The sequence below is a fragment of the Hydractinia symbiolongicarpus genome, chromosome 15 (assembly GCF_029227915.1).
Source record: "Hydractinia symbiolongicarpus strain clone_291-10 chromosome 15, HSymV2.1, whole genome shotgun sequence".
Classification (NCBI taxonomy): Eukaryota; Metazoa; Cnidaria; class Hydrozoa; order Anthoathecata; family Hydractiniidae; genus Hydractinia; species Hydractinia symbiolongicarpus.
In genome coordinates this window covers 954478-982075 of record NC_079889.1, presented here as the reverse complement: position 1 = coordinate 982075, position 27598 = coordinate 954478, and the positions used below count along the sequence as shown (strand labels likewise).

The window sequence follows — 27598 nt, the reverse complement described above, 5'->3', positions numbered from 1 at the left end:
CCAACTTTCAGTCAACCAGTAATGCAATACCAGAGAAAACATCTCTTATGAAATGGAAAAGTTATCCCGATTTGGCAAAAACTCTGTCGCCACATTGCGTGGATTATCAAATTAAAACGAAATTGGTTGTTATTAAAGAGGGGAGGGTCTGAACGTAAAAAATTGGATGACCTGACCGTTGATGAAATTAAAGCAACAAAGTTACAGTTGTATAGCATCTCACAACAAGAATCCTACCCATCAGAATTCGAAAACCTACAATCATACAAGGAACTACTTGTAGCTTTGAGACCAATGATGCAAAACAATTTGATTCGTGTTGGAGGAAGAATTGGTTTAATCGATATACCATTTGAGTCGAAGCACCAAGTGATAATCTCGCCGAAACACCACATTGCACGACTCATAATTCAACACATTCATCATACAAACAAAACGCCACACTGGCACTATCAAGACAAAATATTTGGATTCTGACTGGAAAATCCTTTGTGAAGAATTTGACAAATGCATGTACATACTGCAAATCAAAGAAAGTAAGACCAATGTCACCGCTTATGGCAGATCTACCAATCGATCGTCTTGCTGTAGGTGAGCAACCATTTAATCGATCAGGAGTAGATTACTTTGGTCCAATGATTGTCAAGAGAAGTAAGGGGACAAGAGCTTCATCTGGAACCATGAAAAGGTATGGAGCATTGTTTACCTGCATGACGTCACGTGCCGTTCATATTGAGCTCGCTGGAGATTTATCGACAGATAGTTTCATTCTTGCACTTTGACGTTTTATCTCAAGAAGAGGAAATCCCAAAACAATCACCAGCGACAACGGAACCAATTTCGTCGGCGCAGATCGTGAACTAATGGAGCTGACAAGGAATTTGAATGAGACAAAACTTCGAAAAGAGTTAACAAAGAATAGTATCGAATGGAAATTCAATCCACCATTTTCACCATTTTTACCATGGATAAATGGAGCGATGGAATCTATGATAATAATCACTAAACGAGCGTTGAAAGCGATAGTTCGTGATCGTATTTTTACCGAAGAAGAGTTACGTACATTCTTGACTGAAGTAGAAGCAACCATCAATAGCCGACCATTGATTTCTATCAGCAGTGACGCAGATGACTACCAAGCACTACGCCAAATGATTTTCTCATTGGAAGAGCGTCGCAAAATACACCCGTAGATTCTGTATTTATAGACCTTAACGATCGTAAAAGATGGAGAGCCGTACAGGCTGGTTAAAATATGTTTTGGAATAGATGGAGAAAGGAATACCTGCCTTCTTTGACAACACGTGCTAAATGGAATACAAACGACGACCAAATTAAGGAAGGAGATCTCGTGATAGTTAGAGACCGGAACGTCTTGAAATATCATTGGCCGCTGGACGCATTGCGAAAATCTTTCTTAGCAACGATGGGATCAACAGGGTTGCAAAAGTGAAAACTGCTGATGGAAATTACATTCGACCCATCCGATCACTTGCGTTACTGGAACGCAGTGCTAAATGAAAATGTCACCTGAACTATGCTTTGCATACGACGGTGAATTGTGTTCTTTATAGGTGTACATAATTCGTGAAGAAACAACAACGACGTTGTAAAATTCGATGATAAATCTTGGGCAAACGCTATTGCAAAGCGATGATAAAGAACCGGAATGACGTACATACACGACGTACATAAACGAGGTACATGTTTAACGAGTCCGACGTCAATTATATCAAATAAAGCGCTACTAGATGGACAATCGTTCGTAGACGAGTACTCACTGGTGGGGAGTGTTTTGAACATAAACGATGAAGATCCGTCTCGGAGATGGAGACCCGTCACGTCAAATTAATTTTAATTGGGTTTTATAGCTTTTGCGCGCACTTTTTACATTGCTTCGAATCTGCGTACGAATAGGACAAGCGTGTGGTAAAAGTGAGAATTGAAAATATCGTAGTTCTTGGTTGAAATCTTAACGTAAAGCAAGCGCAGTAAACGACGCAATAGTTAGTGTTTCATGTTTTATTTTGTACGTGTAATAGTGTGTCTATCGACACAGGCTATATTTGTATTTATTTATGTTGTGTTTATCTTTTTGTATCTTTGTATTTTTTCTGGTCGTATTTAAGCTATGAAACGTCATCATCTTACTGTACTAGACCGACCGATGTACTGTATTTCACGCCTTCCTGTGTTCGCATAGTTGCGTCTGCTTTCTTGTGCACCGTCCGCGCACAAGACAAGTAGTGCTAAAAACGTGCACTTGAACACGTCTGATATGCAAAAGAGTTCACGCCAAAGTCCACCATTCCCGCGAAAACCGGTAATTCTAGTAATCAGTAATTATTGCTTCTTTTAAGAGTTCAGATCTACCAAAGTAACTTAAGATCTAAAGCGCTATGTTCAACATTCATTGGCAAGAGAACTTTGAGGTTAAATTGCGTGATTCTAGCACAGAAATACCCTTGTCATAAATTAAAGCTCAATGTATTTAATATATAGAATTGTGACATGCATTTCCTTTGCATCATTAAATTTCCGCGCTCGAATGCGTAGGAAATTCTTTAAAACCGTCGTTTTTTTCTTTTGGAGCATTTTTTGAGAAAAAATTGACCCTGACATTTCACGTTTCTCTGAGAGAAAGTTAGTATTGGTTTCCAACTGCTAACCGACTAGCTAATTGACCCTGTCCCAAATGGTCAATTGCAACGTCACGGATTTAAACTTCGTACCCAAAGTGCCTAAGAAGTACTGGAAAGTTATCTAAATGACCTTTCAGGCCAATTCAGGTAATTTTGATTTCTGTCACCTAAATGTCATTTTAGGCTAAAATTGGTCCAAAAATGAGAATTGCTTTATTTTCAACAAAATTTGGCGCAGTTAACTTAATAAAGTATATTAAACATGATGGTGACATCAAAATTTTGATTTTTTGTTACCTGAAATGTCATTTTAAGCCAAAATTGGTGCAAAAATTAAAACTACTTTATCTTCGACAAAATTTGGCACAGTTAACAAAAAAGGTATGCTGAACATGATGGTGATATCAAAGTTTTGGTTTTTTGCCACCTTAAATGTCATTTTAGGCCAATATTGGTCCAAAAATCAAAACGACTTCATTTTCTGTTAAATTTGGCAACAAATAAATTATGCTGAAAATTATGGTGATACAAAAGTTTGATTTTTGCCACCTAGCTGTCTTTTGTGCCAAAATTTATCCAAAAATTTAAACTACTTTATTTTCGACGAAAATTGGCACAGTTAAAGGGGCTAAGGAACGGCTGTTGGTTTTCGACTTTAGTGACTTACACGAAAGTCGAAGGCGGCGAAATAAAAAATGGCTATTTTTTCGGCATGTACGTAATTTACAGACTCGAACATATAGATATATCTAGAACTTTTATCTTCTCCAGCCTTGGTCATATATTCATCCGGAATGGGTCTTGCTGAAATATTTCTTTGTAATATACTTTTTGGAAAAAAATATTTAACAGCGAGCAAAGTACGCTGGTCTGTTCATTGCGCAAAACGCGATTGCCGGATTTTTAATATGTGCGCGGGATATACGGAATATGAGCATTTTAACCGGTTCGTAGCCCCTTTAATAAAAAAGTATGCTGAACATGATGGTGACATCAAAATTTTGATTTTTTGTCAACTAAATGCCGTTTAAGACCATAAACGTTTCAATCGAAAGACTTTCAACCATGAATGATAGGCTGTATTTTTTGTTAGCAATTTCTTTTAAAATGTGAGTTTATTATGACACGTTTCGTTTTGTTTGCGTTTGTTGTAAGATATAATGTCACTTGTGTGCTTTATCTTCAAAGCTTCATGCACCAAACCTCTTCGAATGTTTGGCACGATAACACAACGAATTGTTGTCATCAAATATTTTAGTAGCGAGCGGAAATTCTTAGAGCCCCCAGGGCTTCTTGTTATGTTTGAAACTGACTTCAGTAAATTTTTGAAAATAAAAAACAACAATTTAAATTCATTTTTTTGCTGCATATTTCCTGTGGAATTATGTTGAACCAACATTCATTTCTCGTCTATGTGCAGCCCGCGTAATAGGCTGGCGTCAATTACAATAAGTGCTTCCACAATATGTTTATTCATTTAAAATTTCCATACTTTGCATTCTGTTAACCTATGGGCGATTATGTTACATTGTGCAATATTTGGATTACCGTTTGTTTCCGTCCACTATATTCAAATAAAAGTAGTCCGAAAAAATGGGACATCATTGACGCAAATAGGACAGAACAAAAGTGATAAATATGCACGATGAATGAAAAACGCAGATATTTTTTTAAAAAATTGTTTCTCATATGTGCGGTAGTCTGAATAAGTAGATTTTTATTTAATTTAGTGTTTAAACAGTAGATATGGTACTGCTTTTTTTCTTTGTGTTTTATTGATCGATTATTTCCGTTTGGTGGGAGCATTGCAGGAAGAATCTCTTCCGAGAATAGAAATGAGTAACAAACAGAAATGAGAATGTTATTATGGACGAAATAGGGGACCATAACAATGAACGACAAGTAAATAACAATAAATATGAATAATGAAAGGAAAGAGAAAGACATATGGTATGGTATCAACTTTTTTTGTTGTTATCTCTTGCCAGCAAGAATCTGTTTTATGAGTCAGTATTCATTATTGAATTGAGAATCCAACTTGCTTTGACGAGTTAAATTTTGGTTTGTTTTTTTGTTTAGCCGAAGTTATCAGAACAAGGCTGTTTCAGCAGAACATAATTGCAAAGATAAACTTCGACTTGTCGTGAACCAAAAATTTATAATAATTTAAAATTTAGTAATATTTCTTTCTTTTAATGAAAATCCACCAAATTCAAGACTATATTTTGCTGATATTAAAGATGTGCCCTTCTTGTTTTGGATTAGCCTTTACATTTGTTCCCTTTTAGGGGACATTTAAAAAATACGTATATAATGACTACATTGTTAGGACGCCCAACTTCCATCATTACGTTTAATCTTGCAACTAAAGAGACTTTAAGGCAAACTACCTTGAATTCGAAAACCCTTTTGCTGCGACGTCATTTTGTATTGATTTACATTTTCTCTTTGCAGCGAATACTCGTTCCTTTATGCCGCTTTAAAGGGGCTACGAACCGGTTAAAATACTCACGTTCCGCAAATCCCGCGCACATTTTAAAAATCCGGCAAACCTGTTTTGCGCAATAAACAGTGGTTCAATATTTTTTTTCGAAAAGTATGTTAAGAAATATTTCAGCAAGTCTCATTCTGAATGAAAACACATGAGCAAGGCTGGAGAACATAAAAGTTCTAGATATATCTATATGTTCGAGTCTGTAAATTACATACATGCCGGAAAAATAGCCATTTTTGTTTTTCGCCGCCTCCAGCTCGACTTTCGTGTAAGTCACTAAAGTCGAAAATCAACAGCCGTTCCGTAGCCCCTTTAAAGCAAATTTTAAATTTGTGTCGAAGACAAACGCTGCTTTTTCGTAACTCCATGAACATGAAGTGAATACTATTCTTTTATAAATCCCTAAGCATCATTTTGTAACATTTTTTGTGACTTTTCCCAGAATAATTTTATTTACGTTCTTTAAAGTCTAAACCATATGACATTTCTTTATGAGTCATTTCAACGTCATTTTTATTGTTCGTTTTTTTTTTGTTTATGTAACTCTAATGTTATTTTTATTAATTTTTATTGACAATGTATGCCACATTCTCAGCGATAAAACTTACTTTAGGAGATTATCAGGTGTTTGCTAAACGTCAAAATAACAAAACTTGAATAATACTATGATTCGCAGAACAACACAATTATTTTGTGCTTCTCAGAACAGTTCGGCGAAGTTAATAAATCAAAGGTGTCAATCAAAAGGCGTAAAAAGACTTTGGAGAAGTGACAATAGTTGTCATGAGTGGTCTCACGAGTAGATTGTGGACTTGTGACATTCTGTGTATTATCCACATGACTATACATGGAAATCATAGGAGGATCGATCAAAAGATAACAATAAAATACGAAAAGAAACAAGGAAGTAAACAGATTTTTTGTTTCTAACTACTCTAAGGAATTAATTTTCGTGGGAAAAAATTGTGTTTTGTGGAAAATATATTTCGAGGTTGCTTCGCTTGAAAAAAAAAGGTTTTAAAACATTATCTCTGGCGAAATTACTCTTTTTTTAATGTAAATTGGCCTCAGTACATATATAACGGTATATAATTTAAATATAAATATTTAAATATAAATTTTTGGGATTTGTAAATGTCAAAAAATTTTGTTTATGGCAATTTACTTTCGGGTTACAAATTTCGCCCGATTTACGACACCCTTATCGCATATGCAAAGGTTACAAAGAGTTACGAATCTTTAGAGTTCAATGCTGACCATATGTTGAAATACGTTGTGACAGGTAAATAAACACTGAAGTTATGACGCGGTGGGATATTTACTTGTCTAAGTTCACTAAAAATATGTCTGATTTAAGTAGAGAATAATACTTATATTTTATTAGAAACTGTATTGTTCCATTCAACCTGGTTTCCCCACAAAAAAATTCGAATTAGAAACAAAAAAATTAAATTTTTAAGAACTGCTTTGTAAGTTTTCTGTGACGATTTTTGTGGTATAGCTCAGGCGGGACAGTCGAGTACATTTTATTTAACTTAGATCTCACTCCTTACAAAATGTATTAACAGAACTAACACCTTTAGGTTAAAGCTATTTTTATGCATTTGTAGGCATATAAAGCCTTCAAGAGATATAAAAAAAACTTTTGGTAAATTTTGTATTTAACTTTCCCAGATGATTAACAAAAAATAGTGCGAAGGATCAACTTTTATCAAAGGGAGCGGAAAAAAGTTTAAGGTGTGCGTAAAAGAAAGAAGTGTTATGTATTAAAAATCGTAAACTAAAATTGATTGGTGGTTAATTTTTAGTTTTACGATTTTTAATACACACCACTTCTTCTCTTTACTCACACTTTGAATGTTTTTACTTGTAGAGATATTTCCCATCAAAGTTTAGTGCGAAATTATTCACTTCCTTCATCACAAAAAGTGTCATAACTCGAGTTAAGTTTACTTTCGCTCCTTAATTCAAAAAGCACCCGAGATGTAACATTCCTTTACAAAAAAAAGTCACCCTCCTCAACAACACAAATAATTTTTTTTTAAAAAAAAATAAGCTTTCGCGATTGGAATTGATAACACAACTTTTGATGAGGTTTCGTCGATTAAAAAACTCAATTGAACCTTTATCGGACTAAAAGGTAATATGTTTTAGAGATAAGATAACTGTTGTTTTTTGTTTTAATGATGATCGCGACCAGGAAATTTGAGTCATAAAATGTTTGCAAATGGAGAAATATAACATATTTTGCGATTTTGCAAGAATAAATTTTCGCGAATGAAACTTTTCAGATTTTTAAAAAAACCATTACTTTCTTTGTGATCTTAAAGTGTAGCTTTTAGCTTTCATCAAAGCATCTGCAAGGCACAGCGTTATGAACCAATCCTGAAGGCGCTCTACCTTTAAATATACGAATGGCATATGTACGGTTAGATCAGTTGTATCTATCGCCAATAAATAGAAATATTAAATACTAGTCGGTGACCTATGGTAAAATCCACGGGTTCGCCCGTCCTTCTAACGTATGCAGGTATTATAATATAGACAAGTCGTTCACCCGTGGAAAAATCTACGGGTTCGCCCCTCCTTCTAACGTATGCAGGTATTATAATATAGACTAGTCGTTAACCCGTGGAAAAATCCACGCGGTCGCCCTTTGCGTTCGCTCGTCCTTTAAATTTACCCATCGCACAAAGTGGATAAAAATATATCCCATTTGATATTCGTGCGCATTTTAAAAATTCCGTGTTACCGTTACGGGACGCCATTTTTGCGGACACACAGACAGACGACGGCTATTATTATAGAGATTTGGCTATTCTAAAGCTTTGTGATTCTTCTAACAAGGATTCTTACATAAACACGCAGCATGTCATTATTTTTTTCTAGTTGTGTGCACGTCTTTATAAGAAGTTTTGAATGTTGTCAGAATCGCATTTTGCTTTAAATACTAGCAAAGAGGGTGCTTTAAAGACAACTGTTCTCCCATCACAAGAACTTACAGGAACTTGTAATAATTGATGTTGCTCTTTTCGTGCAACATATGCTAATGCAAACAATATAAAACCACGTTGGCGTTTCATACTAAAATCAGCTGTGTCAGACCTCGTGTATTCACAAAAGCGTTGACGTTTCGTCAGTGTAAATTCAGCCGTTTTAAGAAAATAATTTCCCAAAGGAATTCACCATATAACGTCATCAAGTTACGCTCAAAAAAGCATTTTTGTAAGAATTTCAGGCCAAAATCATTTTTTTTTAAAGCTTCATTCTGACGTAAGCCCTAATTATTTCGTTTAAAAAATTGAATATTATCCAATTTCTAGAATCTTGTTTATGCGTCACTCATATAGTTTCTATATTTTTATATAAATAGATATGTAACTAACGATGCCAGCGTAACTGTTTTAAACCAATCATGTTGATCTCCTCAAATCCAATCGTATTCAGGACAGAAAGTCACATGACTAAGCATGAAATTGTTTTGCGTTTCATCGACAATTAAAAAATAAATTTCAGCGAAATTGTTAGAATTTTTATGACGTAGAAGAAATTGCTCGAAGGGTATAAAAAGAGGACCGAAATCAGTTGTTTTTTATGCTAAAGTATTAAGGTGCGGACTGAACGGATTGAGAGAAAGAGATTTTAAGCAAGGTATGTTATTCTTGTCCAGCTTTTTAAAAATGCTATGATCGTATTGCGCTGTGATCCATCTATTCGGGTCACAATTACTACAAGCGACGGTGTAGCACAACAGAAACACACAAAAAAGATTACCTTTTTAGTAGCTAGATGCGTAAGTAGCTAGTTAGAAATATTATTAATTATACGAGAAGTTATCATAGCTACGCAAAGCCAGTTTACAATTGGTTTCTTGCGTAACGTTCTATTTGAAAGCAGAATCAGTATCAAGTGCTACTCAATATGTCAAAAAATTGACCTTAAGCATATTTCACATGAATCATATACACCTGTCTGTCTGTGTTACCCAAAACTGTACCCGCAGTAGCGAAACACATGAAATGTATCGCATTTGTTGTGTCTCGGTTCTGCGGTTACAAAAGACAAGCGAACCCGTTGATTTATTTAGGGGCAACCGACTAGTCTATTACTCCGTGTCTGTCTGCAAACCAAAGATGACATAGCGACTGAATTGTCGTGCATTTTTCACTAGTTTTTGATTGTTTGACTTTGTTTACAAATCTATACTTTTTGACTTGTTATATGATTCTTTCTCGACCTGTAATAACGACACTTTTACAGTGCTGCACATAAGGAAGATTTTACTAACAAGAAAAAGGAATTGTCAACGGCAAATTCGTTCGTTAGTATTCAAATGATCAAAAATATATTTTTATGTTTTATCTAACAAAAGTCTGCAAGTTAAACCACTTATCAACTGGTGCGACGGCGTAGACAAAATAAATTATTTTGTTTCCTTATTCGAGTCTAGCAACTTTTAGAACTTGACGCTATAGCACTGTTACTTAAACATCAGTTTTTTTACATGATTTTATGTTAATTTTTTATCCGCATTAGCATGCTATATCCAAGATTGAACCTTTTTTTAACTTGTGTAATATTTTACATGTATGTGAATATAACGCGACAACTTTTCCCGGAGCAGAGTTCGCAAAAAGGCTGGCAAACGGATTTCTTTAAAATTTGCTTGCAACTTCTTCACTGTGTACAAGCGTCACGTAGTCAACACATGAAGGATGAAATGACAAGTGGTTACAGATATAATAGATACACATGAAATAGTGGTGCCGAAGAGAGGAAAATGTCAAAAGTATTTTGGAATTCTTTACTCTCAACAAATCAGTTTTCTGCTTTGTTAATCTCAATACAACAACAACCAACTAATGTGATATCATCGTGTTTTTGCCGACGTAACAATGCAAACATAACAAATGTTACATGGGATAAGTAAGCACAAAAATCACAAGGTAAAGAGTAAATACTGGAAAGGCTATAATATGTTCACGTTGTACTCTCGGTTTTCTAGTACATAAGGATATGAATATATTAAAAAAACGTAAAACTAACATGTTCAAAAGGTGTAGCTACAGTGGAGCGGTTAAAGGCTGATTTTTACCGCAAGAAACGGACAAGAACAGAACAGAAAATTTTCTGCTAGCGATTTCTACTTCATATTATTGCGCACATATCAATACAGAAAGTAAAAGTACTTTCCGCAATTCTCACAGAATAAAATAATCTGTTGGCTAACTAATTTTCTACCTGTCGTTTCCGCATAGAACTCAAATAAAAAGTTAATTCCGTTCTACGTAAATTTTCCACTCACGTGATGTAACCATTCTAAGTACGCATGTTCAGAAGCTTTTCGTACCGTTCCGCGGAAAATTTTTTGGAAGTTTTAAAGCGTACCATTCAAATCCTGAGATCTTCCTTATACATTCTAATCCATAAAATATAAAAGCACATTGCATGATAAATATAACGCGAGGTTTTGTCTTTGAGATAATATCTTGGTAGCATGTTCAATAAACTCAAATTGCATGACTTTGTAGCGTGTTGAACTTTGGAAGTCGTTAAGTTATAAGTTATTCAATTTGAAAGAGAAAGCAAGCAGATAGAATGTAAATTATAGGTAATTCCCAACAAAATATCAACATTGTATTCAAATGAAGATACATCTATCTTGGCATATTTTTTTTTTAAAGAAACTTAAATCATCTTTTCATCTGTGTCTTTAAAAACAAGATAAGAAATAAAACAGCGTTCAGAAAAAGACCATCCAATGTTTATGGATAGTAGTTCAGAATATGATACAAAAGGGTTCGTTACATGTAGCTGAATTTGCAACACACACAATTCCACCAATCCATTATTTTTTTGCCACACTTTATATAAGCAACTTCATATCAAATTTTGGCCTTAGATGTTAAAGCAACATTTTGATTTCAGCTGCAACGTTGCTAAGACGTTGCTAAGCGTATTATTTAGATCTCAGCTTTTCGCTTTTAAGAACTGTTTAGCAGTTTTTCTTTCAGATTATCATAACTTTTAACTTATTAAAATTTCCTTAGTTTTTTATCTAAATTTCATTTTTATCCTTTAATAACTTGATTGGTTATAAAAAAAATGTACTACATCGAGGCTGATATTTTTCTCTTTAATATCAAAACACACCAATATGGTTGAACTAGTCGTTAGCCCGTGGAAAAATCCACGGGTTCGCTCGTCGCAGCTAAGCTACCATTTTGCGTGACAGACAGACGGACGGACAGACGTATACCGGCATTATAGTATAGATATCACCAGCAAAAAAATTGTTTTATTTTTTGCATCTTCAAGCACAAAGTGCGGAAAGCACTCTCAAAATCATCATGTGCGTTAATTAGCCATTTACACATCAGATATATATACGACTTCCCCGAATAAACGAAATTTTTTAAATCAAAAGCAGGACATTTATTTTGTTTATTGCATCATCGACAATCTGTCCCTTAAATTAAATTCCGGTTTCGAGTATACTGTTTTCAAGTGGCCATATTTTATATTGCATTGTTTACAAGACCAAATGCATATTAATCAAGTGTAGCTACTTTTTTGTTTGTTTGTTTTGTTTGTTTGTTTGTTTGTTTTATTTTTGATTAAAAATTAAACGAGTTAAAGACAAAACATTTAAATAATCTTGTAAAACATACCTTGCTTGATTCGAGTTATAGCTAATCATTGTCAAATCAAAGAAAAAATCACTGCCTGCAACCAAAGGCTGTGCGACACATTTCAACACACGTCTCGTTTTTGTGGAGTGCCTTTCGAAAACATGTGTATTTTGTAAATTAAAGGAGAGTTTCCTGCAGAAATGAGATATTGGAGTATTCTGAAACAAATGCGTTCATTTACGGAGGTGTAAAAGACAAGAAGATACATTTTCTTAAGGTGCCGCATTCCAAGAGAACGAACTCACCTTCAAACTTGCCTGTAGGAAGTTAGTTTGATTGTTTAAGAGCAAATTGTGATATGCTAATTTAAAGTTTCTGGCAATCAATTTAATTCATGTAATGAGTCGCCAAATGTTGTGCAGATAATTGAAGATTATATCGTTAATTTAAAAAACTTACCTTATAAACATAATATTTTCATAAGATATCAAAAAATTGTGGGAACGACTCAAATATTTCAGTGAAGTAGCTCACAAAAACTATAAAAGGGTTAAAGCTTACCTCTGCGAAAAAACAAGTTGATACCCCCCCCCCCCCCCTCCCCCCCCCATAACCTTGACTTTCAGTCACTAAAGTCGAAAACCAACGGCCGTTGCGTAGCCCCTTAAAGTTTATTTCAAATGAGCCATAATGAAATAAATATAATTCGTCAAAACCACATGTTACCGCAACTTAGCAGTAGCGATAAAAAGAAGTGCCAATTTTGTCTTTGTGAATACAAAAAGCTGTTGCGAAGCATTGCTTTTAACCAAAATTTACCAAAAAATTAAACCTCCTTTTAAACGAATATTTTAATATACTATAACATCATTTACATGTTTTTCGGAATAAGTGTGTTTCTTTGCAACCTTGTCTCAAGAAATACTGTGTACCCACTAAAACAAGTTGACATTCCATGAAAATTCAAATTTTATGCACAATATCCTAAATCATTTAACGCTATATCACAGGATCAACGTTATGTTTTTACAGCTAAATAAATATTTGCCAAAATTGTTTTTCTACATACATTCCTTATAAACACGCGTGTCGACACGACATTAGAAGCTACTTTGAATGACTGATAATTGATTGGTTGACATGATTGATTGACAGTTATAAATTTAAAGAGAAAGATGTATAAAAAAATTCTTTTCAATCCAAACTGACAGTCCAAAGATATTGTGGCACAAATTTTTCTAAAGCTAAAAAACTTTTAACCAACTTTTTCTTGGCCTTCAGTAGTAACTCTCTACATAGAATTTCTAAAGAAACTTACAGATGAAGCACAGGCATTTAATTGACTAAAATAACGAAAATAAAAGCATTAACAAACAGAATTTTTGAGAATAGGTGGCTTTTAAAGCACCTATGTTCGCGATTTTCATAAGGTTTGAGAACTTGTTAGCCAAATGTGGATTACCATTAGATAATGGTGAGCTTGAAAAAAGATTCATCGGGTTTTATCAGACGACTGAAAGTGTCAGCAAATCTCAAATATTCCCTTGGAACACAATTTACAGGTCGATAAATTCTGTGTTTTCCAGATATATAAGAGTTATTTTCAGCATTAATTTAAAGATGTTTTTTTTCGCCTTCCTGTTTTACAATGTTTTGATGCTGTGTAATTATCCTTTTTCCATAAAATTTTTTGTTCAATTAAAATGCTTTTCAAAGACCCTAGTGAGTATTTTATAGCTTTTAATACCCTCCAATCGGATTTTTAACCAATGTTTTGTATTTTTAAAGTAAAGGATTTTTCTTTTTCTGCTATAACCCATGAAAACCCTAAGAATTCTTATTGTTATTCTAAAATATTTATGTAAAAAATCTAAACATGTAGCCTTGCGAACACCATTTCTTTTTTTCCGACTCTCACGCTTTGCTTTCTCTCTCTAAGTGTTCTGGTTTACATAAATCAAATCCCATCTGGCTGAACACAGTTTTCAACATGTGGTGTAGAAGACACTTCTTTAACTCCACCTGTATCAAGATGCTCTTGTACCACCTAATGATCAATTTTGAAATTTTGGTGTTGTCGTGAACAAAAGAAATAGTATAACCTTTCTGGATAGAATTTCGAGAATAGTCGCATTACAACCGAAGGCCTGTTAGTTTTCTCTTAAGCCTACCTGTAATTCCAGATGTATTTTTACTTGTGAAAACTTAAAACGTTTTTTAAGCCTGCTAATTATTTTGTTGACCTGGAGACAAAACTTTTTTTTTTTTCAAATTCAAAATTGGATTTTATTACCTTTAAACTTCATCTGCTGTGACAATTCTAGTTTTGCTCAAATCATCTATTTTCATGATGGTCTTACAGTCTTGTTTCGTGTTCTTGTTTCTGTTTGATAACTTTTTTGTTCAAGTAGCTTCTGATTATGTCAAACTGTTCCATTCCATTTAACGTTGGTGAAGCAGATTGGCTGATGTTAGCAATTTTTTCCAGGCTATTATCCAAAGTTTTGTTCATTTTAAAGATTAATTACAGCTTGGCTTCTTGAAATACACTAAAAATAAATTCTATAAAACTGGAACCTTCGGCCTTACAAAATAAACGAACCAGATAATAACTAATTACAACTAGCGCTAATCCAACAGATCTTGTGTCAAATGTTTTTTTAATTTTCACATGTTCATTTGTGAGGTACCTCGCATGCTAAAAACTAAAATACATGAACATCAAAAGAAAAAGTAATTCACGCATTTTTAAACATTTTTATTCTAAAGATTGTAGGAGTATAGTTGTACACGTATTTTTTATAAGAAACCAGTTTATAAGAAATCTACATATGGGATCTCAAAAAATTAAGAAACTTTCACAATTGCATTGTTATGGCTATTTTTTAAATAAGAAACTTTTTTTCCTTTTCTGATTTCTTATTTGAGGGAATTGTTTTGAAAGGAAAACTTCTATAAAATAAAACTATTTTATTGCAGAAACAAATTTGTTTCAAAAGAAAAATTTAAAAAGCGATTTTGTTCAAATTTGGAGTCACCTAAAATGTTAAACAACGCGGAGAAAAAGTTGAATTAAGAAATATTTAAAACATAGAACTAAAAACATTTTATATTTAGACCAAAATTAAGAAACTTTTGTTATACGAAACAGGAGACTTTTAGAACTAGACTCTTCACCAAGTTTCTTATATAAAAAACGTGTAATTGTTTTAAAATAATCAATGATTTAAAAACAGATGTAATTTATGAATCAAGGTAGCCCTGTATATGCAGTGGGACAAGCCTGATCTCAATTTAAAGATTCCTCGCTTTTGTCTTTTTTTTGTTACACTAGTCGTTAGCCCGTGAAAAAAATCGCCCGTGCTCTTTATACCGCATTGCGTGCGTCTCGCTACCTGCGCAGCTAAGCTACCATTTTGCGTGACAGGCAGACGGACGGACAGACGTATACGGGTATTATAAAAGACTAGTCCTTAGCCCGTGGAAAAATCTACGGGGTCACCCGTCCTTTATATATCGCATTTCGTGTTTTTGTAACAGGACGCGCCTTTTGCGGACACGCAGACAGACGACGGCTATTATTAAAGAGATAGTCCACATTATCGTAAGTTTAAAAAATTATCATGGAAAGTTGAAAAACACATTGACAAGACGTTTTCATTTTGGTTTTAGATAAACACTGTGAGGTATCATTGCAACCCTGTCAAGATGACGGAACTTGGCAATTGCGAGGTAATCAATATGACTCTGGTTAAACGCAAAGTGGGTGGACTAGGTTTTCTACTTGGTAAACACCGCAATTCTTTTGTCGTGACCAACGTTACAACTGGTAGTTCTGCTCAGGAAGATGGTCAACTTCAATTGTACGATGAAGTTAAAGGGATTGATAACAAACATTTTAACGACATCCAATCCCTCATTAACTACATATCTGAAATAGATTTTGGCAAGGGAGTGGAATTGACAATCAAGAGACACAAATCAGGTGAAAATGGCAAGAAACAGATGAATGGAATTCGAAAAGAAGCACGTAAAACAGCACCAGCTCAACCAGATATCAATAAATTCAATGGTATTGCGACTCATTGTCAGCAAGAGCTAGGTGTCATTGAAAAGAATGTGAAGAATTGTAACAAAGAAAAGAGGGAGCAAATGGTATATTATTTTTCCTATTTCTTCTTACCAAGCTTAACGTATTATGCATTGGTAGTTTTACGAGTACTGTTCTTAGCAACATTAATAATTGAATTAATCTCAAATCCTGGCCAGAAACTTTGTTTTATTACCGCTAGTTAAATTTTACTTTAAATAAAATTTTATGCCTTAAATTATTTGATAAAGTAAAAGCTGAAAAGCAATAGGAAATACTGTCAACAAAATTATAAAAAAAATCTTCTTTCAGCATGATATCATGCACGACATATCACAAGAAGAACATATTGGGCTAAAGAAACCAATGTGCCCCATGAAAACAGTATGTCCCATGAAACCGGTTGTGCTCAATAATATTGCTGATAAGAAGCAAGCGACTGATACTTTGCACCAACAAGCCGCTGTGAGTATATTCATCTGTGAACAGAACACCTCATTAACTTTGTTATGGCGCCTCTTTATATTCTACTGATGTTATGTTTGACATTCAATTTCTCAACAGGAACACATCAGCCTTACAATTCATTACGCTACAAATGCTACGCTGCATTAATGAGCGTTGTAAAAGCGGCTAATAGCTAGGTTATATTGTGTCCTATTGAACAAAATAAAGTTCTAAAATTAGGTAGAGCTGACTTAATTTTAGTTAGCTTGGAGATGAGAGTTTTAAGGATAGATAGCTTCAAAATCAAGCCGTTTCCAGCATTTGTAATAAAATATGCGTAAAAATATAACGATGCGTAGATGCGAATGGATTTAAATGATTCCAAAAATGTAACAGAATAGTTGACTTCCTTTTAAGAAAACATATTGCACAGCTGATCGATGTACAGGTTCAGTTATGTATCCATATGGTGGAGAATCTGATTTAAAGCAAGCACCTGGTGAAATGAGACCAAAAGATGAAGTTAAAAAAGATGGCAAAAGTTTCATGAAGCAGTACTTCGCTTCGATGGGCAGGTATACTTTCATTGCTGACATTCACATGGCACAATAACAACTTCCACCTTACAAGCAATTTGTCCAGAATAGCTAACACCCGGATGCCGAACCGTCTTTACCATATCTCCCGCAATAGCACTTTCTTAAATGATTTTTTGCTGAATTTTGTTATGTTCTTGCTATTTCTAAATAAATAAATCAAGTTATTTTTCTATTTCAAATTGCCTTGAAATTAAGTGGTTTGGGGGAAATCTTCCTTTAGAAAATGGTCCTCTAGCAGGTTACCTGCCTGACATAGCTGGAAAAATAAAATTTATTTAAAAAAAAACATTTAGTAGTTTTAGAAGCCTCTAATCAGAATGTCTTTTTTGTAGAAGATTTTGTTACAATTTATCTAATTTTTCAACTAAAATTTGTGACATAAATGTCACAAGTGCGAAGAATATGCAGTTCTTTTAGCTAGTAATAGTTTTCCTGGTTTAGTGAAAACAGTGAAAATCATCTGAATAGAATGTCTGAAGTTCTATCCGAAATTGATGCTAAAGGGATATACAAAATGACCGAGGACGAGTTAATGTTTGGTGCACGTCTAGCATGGAGAAATGCTGCTCGCTGCATTGGCAGAATACAGTGGAAAAAGTTGAAGGTAAACATACTGTTTAAAATTGCGAAATGTTTAGTAGGAAACACTCCATTCTTGTGATAGCACAAACATGCCCGGTTTTTCAGAATTCAGCTTTTTATTTCTCTCTAGTAGTTACAGTTGTAGCCGATTTTTCTTGCTAATTAAATGTACGGAACCGATAAACTTTCGTTACAGTTATTTGATTTTCGCCATGTAACGACAGCAAAAGAAATGTTTGAATGTCTTTTAACACACATCAAGTATGCAACGAACAAAGGAAAGTTAAGGTGGGTGAGCATATTATTATTATGTTATTCCGGTCTGTTCTTTACACAGCTCTACTATATAGCGTTAAGGCCAACTTGGTGTGATTCCAAATTTAGTCATAAGATATAATTTTAACAATGTTTCTTACATAAAAGTTAAACAGAATAAAGTTTATTCTCGCCAAATATTTTTTGTTTTCATTACAGCTTTTCTATGATAACTTGCTTCGTCAAATGGCTGCAAAACCATGCGCAATATATTCACAATGGCCAAAAACCTTTAGTTCTCTTATGAAACAAATTATTTTTAAACCCTTTTAACTTGTTCAAGCTTTTTCTATGTCTGTCTGTTTATAATTACGTTCTCTTCCGTGAAACACATCGCAAGGAAAATGTGATGACATTTATCTTATAAAGCATTTTCCCACGATATATTGTTCATGTAAAGCGTCTACACAAGCCTTTATTTATAGATCTACAATCTCCATATTCCCTCCACGTACTGCACGAAGAAAAGATTTCCGCATCTGGAATGGTCAACTTATTCGATATGCAGGATATAAACAAGAAGATGGAACTGTGATAGGAGACCCAGCCGGCGTGGAGCTCACAGAGGTAATAAGATTATTATATATTATCTGCATAAGATTATAGCTTCTTCATCTATATTAGATGAAGAGGCTATAATTTTATGGCGAACCCGTCGATTTTTCCACGGGCTAACGACTAGTTTATTAAATACTGCCAGGAAAATGCCTACGCATTTCCATTTTTATTTTAGATGGCACAGCAACTTGGATGGGTTGGCAAAGGAACAAGATTTGATGTGCTGCCTTTAATTTTACAAGCCAATGGTGAACTTCCAGAATATTTTGAAATACCTGAAGAAGATGTAATGGAAGTAAACATTACACATCCAAAGTAAGACGTGGTTGTATTGTATTGGAGTCTGTGTAACTTACTTTGTGTAGTTCAGAGTAGGATTTTGATCAAGTTATTGAAGCACAAAATGCAAAACGAATTGTTGCCTTCTTTCTTCCATTAACTCTTTTTTTTATAATGCCTTTCCTTTTCAGGGTTTTATTTTTATTTGCAATTCTCATTTAATAGATATCGCGAGTTTGAAGAACTTGATTTAAAGTGGTATGTCTTACCAGCTGTTGCCAATATGTCATTTGATTGTGGTGGCTTGGAATTTACAGCAGCTCCATTTAATGGATGGTATGTGTTTGTATTCAAAGTAAAGACTACATGGATTGCCCATTTGCCTTTACTTCTTTTCTTTACCATTTTACTTAATTTTGTTCTTATCTCCCTTTTTACCTTTTTTTCATCCAATCTTAAGGTATATGGCAACAGAGATTGGTGCAAGAAATTTTGCAGATAATGATCGCTATGGCATGCTAAAGGTTGTTTTTAGTATTTCTAACTCAGACTACATGGTTTGTTTTATATTTTTATGTTTTTTACTCGTTCTACTATCTAGGCAACTGCTGAATGTATTGGACTTGACACGTCAAATAATGTGACATTATGGAAGGACATTGCAGTATTAGAGCTGACACAAGCTGTCCTGCACAGTTTTAATGTACATAATATTCGTTGTTGCTTATTTTTTCTTAATATTTATTTATTTTACCCTGTACAAACGCTGACGTAGCAATATTATGTTTTGTTAAATTTGCGTGCATGTGATTTCCCAAAGTCAAAACTCTTAGCATGCAAAATGTTTAGTTGATAATATTTTTAATTAATTGCAATTAGGAAGCTGGTGTAACTATTGTGGATCATCATACAGCATCTGAGTCGTTTATCAAACATTTGAAAGATGAGGTAAAGCAAATTTCAAATTTTGTTTTAAAGATATGGCACTAGTGTATTATGTCACTTCTAGTTTAGATGGAGAAGGTTCGCAGTATTATCGCGATTTCTCTTTCCTTCTTTATCTGACTAACATTTTTTGCTTGTTTGTTTGATAGTAATCACGCTTGTTAAAATGCCACTGTAAATATATCGTTGAATGACAGGACACTCCCATTGCCTTTAAGACATTTTCATTGTTATTGCTAACTGAAGTAATTAATTACTTATACTTTTTTCATAGCAACAATTAAGAGGAGGATGCCCTGCGGATTGGGTATGGATTGTGCCACCACTTTCAGGCTCTACAACTAAAGTATTTCATCAGGTATGAAGATGCAGAAAAAATATTTCTCACTAACCTTGCAACGTTTTTCGTACATTTATAAATACGCATTTTCTCTTTATTATTAAGGAAATGCTTAATTACAAGTTGAAGCCTTCTTATGAATATCAAGTGGATCCTTGGAAATACTTTCCACTCACGAAAGATTCTTCTGAACGCAAAAAGAAACTTACATTTAAAGATGTCGCTAGGTAAGACATCCCTGCATGTGACCGATTGCCATCAGAGCCTAAAATTGCCAAAGAATTATTGAACAATCTAAAACCTGATGCTTCTTACTATAGCTGTTCTACTCGCATAATCCCTTCCATGCGTATTGCATTGGTGCCTTGGGAAGTGATGCAGGGTGAAGCCTTGGCGTATGTTAAACGTATATTGTATTGCTCAGAATATTAACAACAATCTTTTTGTACCTTTTATAGGGCAGTAAAAGTCTCTAACATATTATACGGAGACATTCTTGCTAAACGGAAGAAAGTGACAATCTTGTACGCCACGGAAACTGGGAAATCTGAAGAATATGCAACAATGTTAAACGAATTATTTTTACATGCGTTTGATTCTAAAAAGTTGTGTATGGAAGATTACAATTTTGCTGAAATTGAAAATGAGGAATGTCTGTTTATTGTGGCCAGTACATTTGGAAATGGTGAAGCGCCTGATAATGGCAAGGTTGGACACTAAAAATGCTATCTTTTGTGTTATTTAATGCATGTTACGTAGTACATTTTTTAAAGTAATTATTTTAATGATTAGAATTTAATTCTGTTTTTCTAGGAGTTTAAAAAGAAGTTAAAGAAGATGGTTTTTCCAAATGGGTAAACAAACAAACATAATTTTCCGCAGTTAAAGTGTGATGTGGGCAGTTTTAATGCTATAAATCTTGTAAATTGGATTTAAGTAGGGTTGTCAAGGCTTGTTCTGGTTTTAAAATCAAAAAATAAAAACATGATTTGACTAGTTAACTTTCTTATATTTTTTCAAAAAATATCGTTACATCTTGGTGTGTAACTTTTTTATATCATTTGTGTAGTGTTGTTTCTACGTGATATTTTTTTTAAGTCGTTCAAAACAAGAGACAGCGCTGAACACTGTTGAGAGGTTACGAAATACCAGGTATTAAATAGTTGAAATTATCTTTTTTTTTTTGTAATCTTTTGTACGTTTGCTGCGTCTGCACTCGTATCTATCTGAAATCGAAAATAACATAAATAAAGTGAGTGAAATGCAGTGGTGTATGTTGAATGGGGTACTTCAAAAAACCTTGCCGTGAGAAAAAAAATTCCCCCAAGTTCTACGTATTTTCCAGAAAATAATAGAAACTCATTTTTAAAATCAGCCTTAGTTCAATGTTCCATTCCTGTAATACCTTGTTTTTATTGTTATATTTTATTTTATTTATACACTGTTACCTTGTTTTTATTTTTCAACCATTTCCAGCCTCATTCTTATAAACTTGTTCTTATAAAAATAAGTGTGTTCGTTATAATTATACACAGTGATTCTCAACAACGAAAAGTTGTTATCAATGATAAACTGCATAGTATGTGTAGGTAAATGCATAGGTGAATTACACAGCATCTGAATAAATTATCTAAGTTTATCACTATGGTATTGCCGTCAGAGTGTAGTTGATTCCTCTGCAGCTCCCAATTCTGCTGCCCGTGGATCAAATCCGCTCACTGCCAGTCAGTATATTAGTGATGAACAAAGTAGTTCTTCTTCAATATGCATCATGTTTTATGAGAGATATTTTTTGTAGATACTCTGTGTTTGCTCTTGGTTCACGAGCTTACCCAACCTTTTGCGCGTTTGGCAAGTTGTTGAATAAATACTTAAAAAGTTTGGGTGGAAAAGAAATCTCCCCGTTAGTGGAAGGTGACGAGTTAGATGGACAGGAAGAATCGTTTAAAATTTGGGCTAGAACCTGCTTTAAGGTAGATATAAGTTTTTATTCAGCGCTTTTAAGTTATGCTTGAAGTGTGCAAACTTATGACAGGTGGTTTTTAATTTTTAACAGACTGCTTGCGACATGTTTTGCATCACTGATGTTAAAATATCACCCTCATCAATGGCGATATGGAAATCCGCAACAGACTGGAAAAAAGGAATGTTTAAGATAGAAAAGGCAGATGGCAAGAACAATCATGCTGGACTTACTAAAAGTATACAATTCTTATCTTTTTATTTTGTATTATTCCTAATATTTTATTAATCTTTTTTATTCTGAACTTTTTTTTTTTCTTTTTATCTAGCATTGTCAAAGTTACATCGGCGCAAGATCGAAACTGCCAAAGTAATAGATGTACAAAATTTACAAGCTGAAGAATCTGAGTATGATTTTACCACTTTTTTTATACCTTTCCATCCCCTGCGTCTTTCTTCTCTAAGAAATATTTCTGTAATTAATTATCTTAGACGAGTCACCAATCTGATTCGATTAGACGCCTCAACGTCACACAATCTGAATTATCAGCCAGGCGATCATCTTTGCGTCTATCCTTCTAACGACAAACATTTGGTTGAAAGGTTGTTAAAACATGTCAACTGTCTTGCTGAAGCTGATGTTAGGTTGTGTATCAAGAAAAAGGAAGATGGTTCGTATTTATAAATTGTTTTAAGTAATTGGTGGGAGTTTTATTTATCTCCTTAAAAGACCATAAAGGCATAGAGGGCAATAGGATATATGCACAAGAATCTGGGTAAGATTCTGAATATGAATCTTAAAGAAGCGATCTTTTCATGTGTTTTTCAGTATTAATGGCAATAAAGCAATGGATAAAAAATAGACCTCTTAAGTAAAGTAGGGCATGCTGGATATTCAAAAGTATTATTTAACTCTTGTGTAAGTTAATCAGAGTAAAAAATGCATTTATTTATTTATCTATTCATTTATTCATTCATTCATTCGTTCATTCATTCGTTCGTTTATTAATCTATTTTTTAATAGTTAACTCATTAATTATTATTCTTATAGATTCAAGATGGTGTACAATCAGCTCATTGCCAATGCCGACGTCACTTCGGGAGATATTCACCAATTTTTTGGATATTACAACCCCACCTGCAGCTAAACTTTTACTTTTACTTGCAGACGCGTGTGAAAATGTCAATGAAAAAGAAATGTTGTGTACTCTGGCTAAGGTAATCTTGTGTTATAGCTGCTAATAAGTTTTCTTATGTTAGTAGTTTATAAAAAAACATTGAAATTACACACGAATAAATAAGATATGAGGATTACTAAGCAAGCAATTGAATCAAACGTTATGCAACCATGCAAGGTACAACAAGTCCACATGATTTGAACATCACAGTTTCTTTTGTTCACAACTTGCAAATTTGACGCGCAAAAAAAGGGAATGCTATACAGCAGAAGAAAAACCATGGAAAAATTATTTTATTTGCTAGTCTTGGTAAAATTTTAAGCGACTAAAACACTCACGAAACTATGATAAAGAATCCAATGAACCGTGAAAGATAGTTTAAACGTTTTTTCAAAAAGTTTCACAACACAAAGCAAATAGCTACCTTGTCATTAAGTATTTTCTTCCGCCTTATAATATCATCAGTAGAAGAACATCTAGCATCTATATTATAATACCCGTATACGTCTGTCCGTCCGTCTGTCTGTCACGCAAAATGGTAGCTTAGCTGCGCAGGTAGCGAGACGCACGTAATGCGGTATAAAAAGGACGGGCGAACCCGTGGATTTGTCCACGGGCTAACGACTAGTTCATTAATAATATTCATAATGGTTAAGGGATCTCTGGAATCTTCTGTAACTCGAATTGCAACATAATTTTTATTATTTATAGAACACTGAAGTGTATGAAGATTGGAGATATATGAAGTATCCAAATATTTTGGAAGTACTGAAAGAATTTCCATCAATAAAAGTTGACTTGACCATGTTGATTAATCAACTGCCAATACTAAAACCAGTAAGACTGTAAAGTTACTGTTGACTTCGTACAAACACGTAATTAAGTAAAGCCTTATTTCAATTTTAATTTAATTGCGAAAGAAGAATAAAAAGACATTCCAGGTTCTATCAAAAAGAGCTTGTGTTTCTTGTGTTCTATCACTGTATTCGAGTGCAGCGCTGTGTCTTTTTAACTTCTGTGTTCCATTGCAGTGCTATATTTCCTTGTTTTACAGGGTGTATTTTATTTTAGCGCTTCTATTCAATTTCCTCATCACCAAAGAAATATCCAAATGAAATACACTTGACAGTTGCATTGGTGTCTTACATGGTTGATGGTAAGCTGCTTTTTATACTACATTTGTTTGTTTTTAGACAATCTAGGGCTGTTTTAAACTACCCTGGTTTATATTTGTACAAACTTGGGCTGTTTTATACTGCCTTGTTTTACTTTATGCTACCTTGGGTTTGTTTTTATAATATCCTGGTTTATTTTTGCACAATCTTGGGCTGTTTTATGCAACTTTAGGCTGTTTTTATACAACCACGGGCTGTTTTTATACTGTATTAGTTGGTTTCACTTCGAACCTGAATAACTTTAATGTTTTAACTCTGCGTTAAAACGACTTGCGACGTCTCTTTTTCTATGAGATTAGGACCATTAAAAACTAAAACTTGGTTGATATGAAATTAGGGTCAGTGTGGAAAGGGAAAAATTTGTACCGTGAATTTCCATTTAATAGAAAACACGCAACATTTTGGCGTGTGTTCGTCGTGGTTGAACTCACTAAGGAAGGATGATATTGTTCCATGCTTAGTTAGATCGTATGTATATTCATAACATTTATTTATTTACCTTGTTGTTGCTGAATGTTAGAGCGAAAAAGTTATAACTGAAATATTTTATAGAGCTCCAAAATTTCGACTGCCAAAAGATGACTCAGCACCAGTAATAATGGTTGGTCCAGGTACAGGGATTGCACCATTTCGATCATTTTGGCAACAGCGTGACGTTGAAGATAAAACATCAAACATGTATTTATTTTTCGGCTGCCGTAATTCTAAACTCGATCATATCTACGAGAAAGAAAAACTCGAATTGGTACAGAAAGGAGTTTTTAGGAAAGTGTATAATGCATTTTCCAGGGAAGAAAATACACCTAAGGTATATGGGGATTTGACATCTTTTTTGCCAACCAATCAGAATCAATACTGTGAACATAGATACTTGTTTGTTAAGGCTTGTTACCATTTGGCTGCTATAGAAAAACCACAGTCAAATGGAAAATAGTTTTAAAAAATGCTCTTATGTACGGTGATGGTAAAAATAACAAAAACGAGATAAAGCTTTTCCGCCTCATTCGCTACTTTGTTTCGACAAATGTAGGTCTGAATATCGCTTGTTTGCTCGAATCGCTAAAGTGACCAAAATCTACCAAAGGCAGACTAGCTTTAAAACCTATGCCACACTAACCATCAAGCTGTTTATGCAAAATGTAAATTTACACAGTATGATTTGAAAGTTTGAAAATTGATTTGTTTGTAGACATATGTTCAAGATCTTATCAGAAAACATGCTGATGAAGTTATCAACTTGATCCTTCAACATGATGGCCATCTTTTTGTTTGTGGCGACTTAACCATGGCAACAGCTGTTGAAAGGACTATATTGCAGTTGGTGAAAGAGTATTCTGCGTTTACTGAGAAAGAAGCAAAACGATATGTTGGAACAATGAAGGTTGGTGTTCGTTTATTTTTCTTTACGCTATCCTTTGATTTTCGCATTGGAAATATTTCTTACTGTAGCTGCTAAATTGTCAGGTTTTTTCTGACATTGGTTTATACTAAAACAGAATTAATGCTATAAGGTTTAAGAAACCGCTAATTTTAAAGGCTGAATAATAAAAATCTGTACAGCTTCAGATCGTGATCTTCAACCTTCTCACAAAAAAGTTATAGATACTTGTTTCAAGATTTTCAAGATTTGTTGTTTGCACGCTATTCGGCTACTTTCGACTTTCAATATTTAAATTCTTGTTTATTTTTATATTAGACTGAAGGTCGCTATCACGAAGATATATTCGGCGCAACGTTACAACGCAAATAAAAGGTATGGGCATTTTAAAAATTTTATAATGTACGATTGTTTTGGATGTATAGCATGACAGTGCTTCATTGTTGCTTTTAATTTATTTATTTTCAGAGAAAGACGGCGAAGTGATTGAAAGACTGGAGAATGCTGCTGTTTTTTGCGTAAATCTCGCATATTTTCAGCAACTTGGTATAAGATATTCTCAGTTGAATATAAGAGAAAAAAAATATATATATAAAAGTAAAAAAGTATTTAAAATAATTTGCTTTATTTGTAGAATAAAATGTTTTGTTTTCAAGCGCTGGCTAAAAAAAAGTTTAGAAGGAATCAATAGTCATAAATCATTTTGCAGGTAACTAAACAAACAGGATTTCCGCATGTAACATCAGTTTCTACAAAACATCCAAATCAACAAATTTTACCTGATTAGCCAGCTTTTTAGTAAAATTGAATTCATTTTGCGCATAAAAGTTTTTTATTTTGTAAATTTCGGTTGTCATTTTATGTTTTTTAACTAAACCTTTATAAAATACTACTTGTATATATTTACTAGATTAGGTGTAGATTAGTGTGAAAATGACGGCCAGAGTAAATAAGAATCAGAGATACTGGCGTCAAATTGTAACAAATACCATACGTGGGTTATTTGATTGTGTCCCTTATAAGAATTAGACAACAATTTAGGGGTCAGAGAACTAGTCTTTTTTAATAATTGTGTGTAACATATTTGGGGTAACGTTGAAGGACTCCTAATGATATCAACGGAGTTTTTACGAAATAAAATACAGATGTATAAGAAGTCAAAAGTTATTAAACTATATTTGACAAGCCAAAATAAAGTAAAGAAAACCCGGAAAGATTAGGATAACCTTGGGGGAAAAGATAAACGGACTAAATATTTGTAATACACATTTCTTTGCAGTAACTGCCGAATGAAGAAACACAAGTTAACTTCTGTGTTGAGACACTTTGATATTTTATTGTAAATAGAATTTCAAGAGGATGGTTATGATATCCACTACAATCTATTCTCTTTTTCATCTTTATGCAGTTTTGTAATTATATCTCCAAATACTAACGGGAATTATTTTATAGTTAAAATAATTTGAAATGTTAATTTGGTCGTGAATACTTACTTATACATTTTATCTTTTGAGGACGGTAGTGGTCAACCTATTTTCAAGATCTTGAGAGAGTTGCAGATAGATCGTAACATTAATTAAATTTTAAAAAGTCTGACCATGGGAACATTTCACTTTATATTCTATTATGTTATATTTGTAAGAAAACTTCTTTAGAATATACAGAATTCATCTATATTATTATGCCCGTATACGTCTGTCTGTCCGTCACGCAAAATGGTAGCTTAGCTGCGCAATAGCGAAAAACACGCAACCCGTGGATTTTCCACGGGCTAACGACTAGGTTAATTATATATTTCTTTTTTTTTGTGTACAGAAGTTTTTAATAGAAATGCGCCAAGTTAACCCTTAGGTTAAAGTTATTGGTCCACATTCTACTACTCAATGCTACGTCGCCATTACTCTTAAACAGCCTTTGTATATCAGTACATCGGTTCACGTTTTATCATTTACTATGAACTGTAGCTTAATTGTGGGTCTCAT

The 27598-nt window shown here is 33.7% G+C and overlaps 1 protein-coding gene across 3 annotated transcripts; it reads left to right on the top strand.

The window, feature by feature from the left end:
* Nucleotides 1-1892: 1892 nt before the first annotated feature.
* LOC130629288 (nitric oxide synthase, inducible-like) lies at nt 1893-27293 on the top strand. 3 transcript variants are annotated; one of them, XM_057442438.1, is made up of 29 exons: nt 1893-2006; nt 15441-15923; nt 16171-16323; nt 16723-16880; nt 17346-17508; nt 17683-17774; nt 18227-18368; nt 18535-18674; nt 18864-18974; nt 19099-19162; nt 19240-19341; nt 19518-19586; nt 19858-19941; nt 20029-20150; nt 20382-20631; nt 20737-20777; nt 21022-21075; nt 21722-21896; nt 21980-22124; nt 22215-22293; nt 22378-22556; nt 22937-23103; nt 23775-23900; nt 24135-24219; nt 24625-24706; nt 24791-25046; nt 25428-25619; nt 25935-25991; nt 26085-27293. In XM_057442438.1, the coding sequence occupies exons 2-28, from the start codon at nt 15477-15479 to the stop codon at nt 25986-25988; spliced, it is 3732 nt and encodes a 1243-aa protein (XP_057298421.1). In that variant the 5' UTR covers nt 1893-2006; nt 15441-15476; the 3' UTR covers nt 25989-25991; nt 26085-27293. The 3 variants fall into 3 exon arrangements, with proteins under 3 accessions (XP_057298421.1, XP_057298419.1, XP_057298420.1); XM_057442436.1 differs by lacking the exon at nt 1893-2006 and adding an exon at nt 4312-4592; XM_057442437.1 differs by lacking the exon at nt 1893-2006 and adding an exon at nt 8637-8787.
* The last annotated feature ends 305 nt before the right edge of the window (nt 27294-27598 follow it).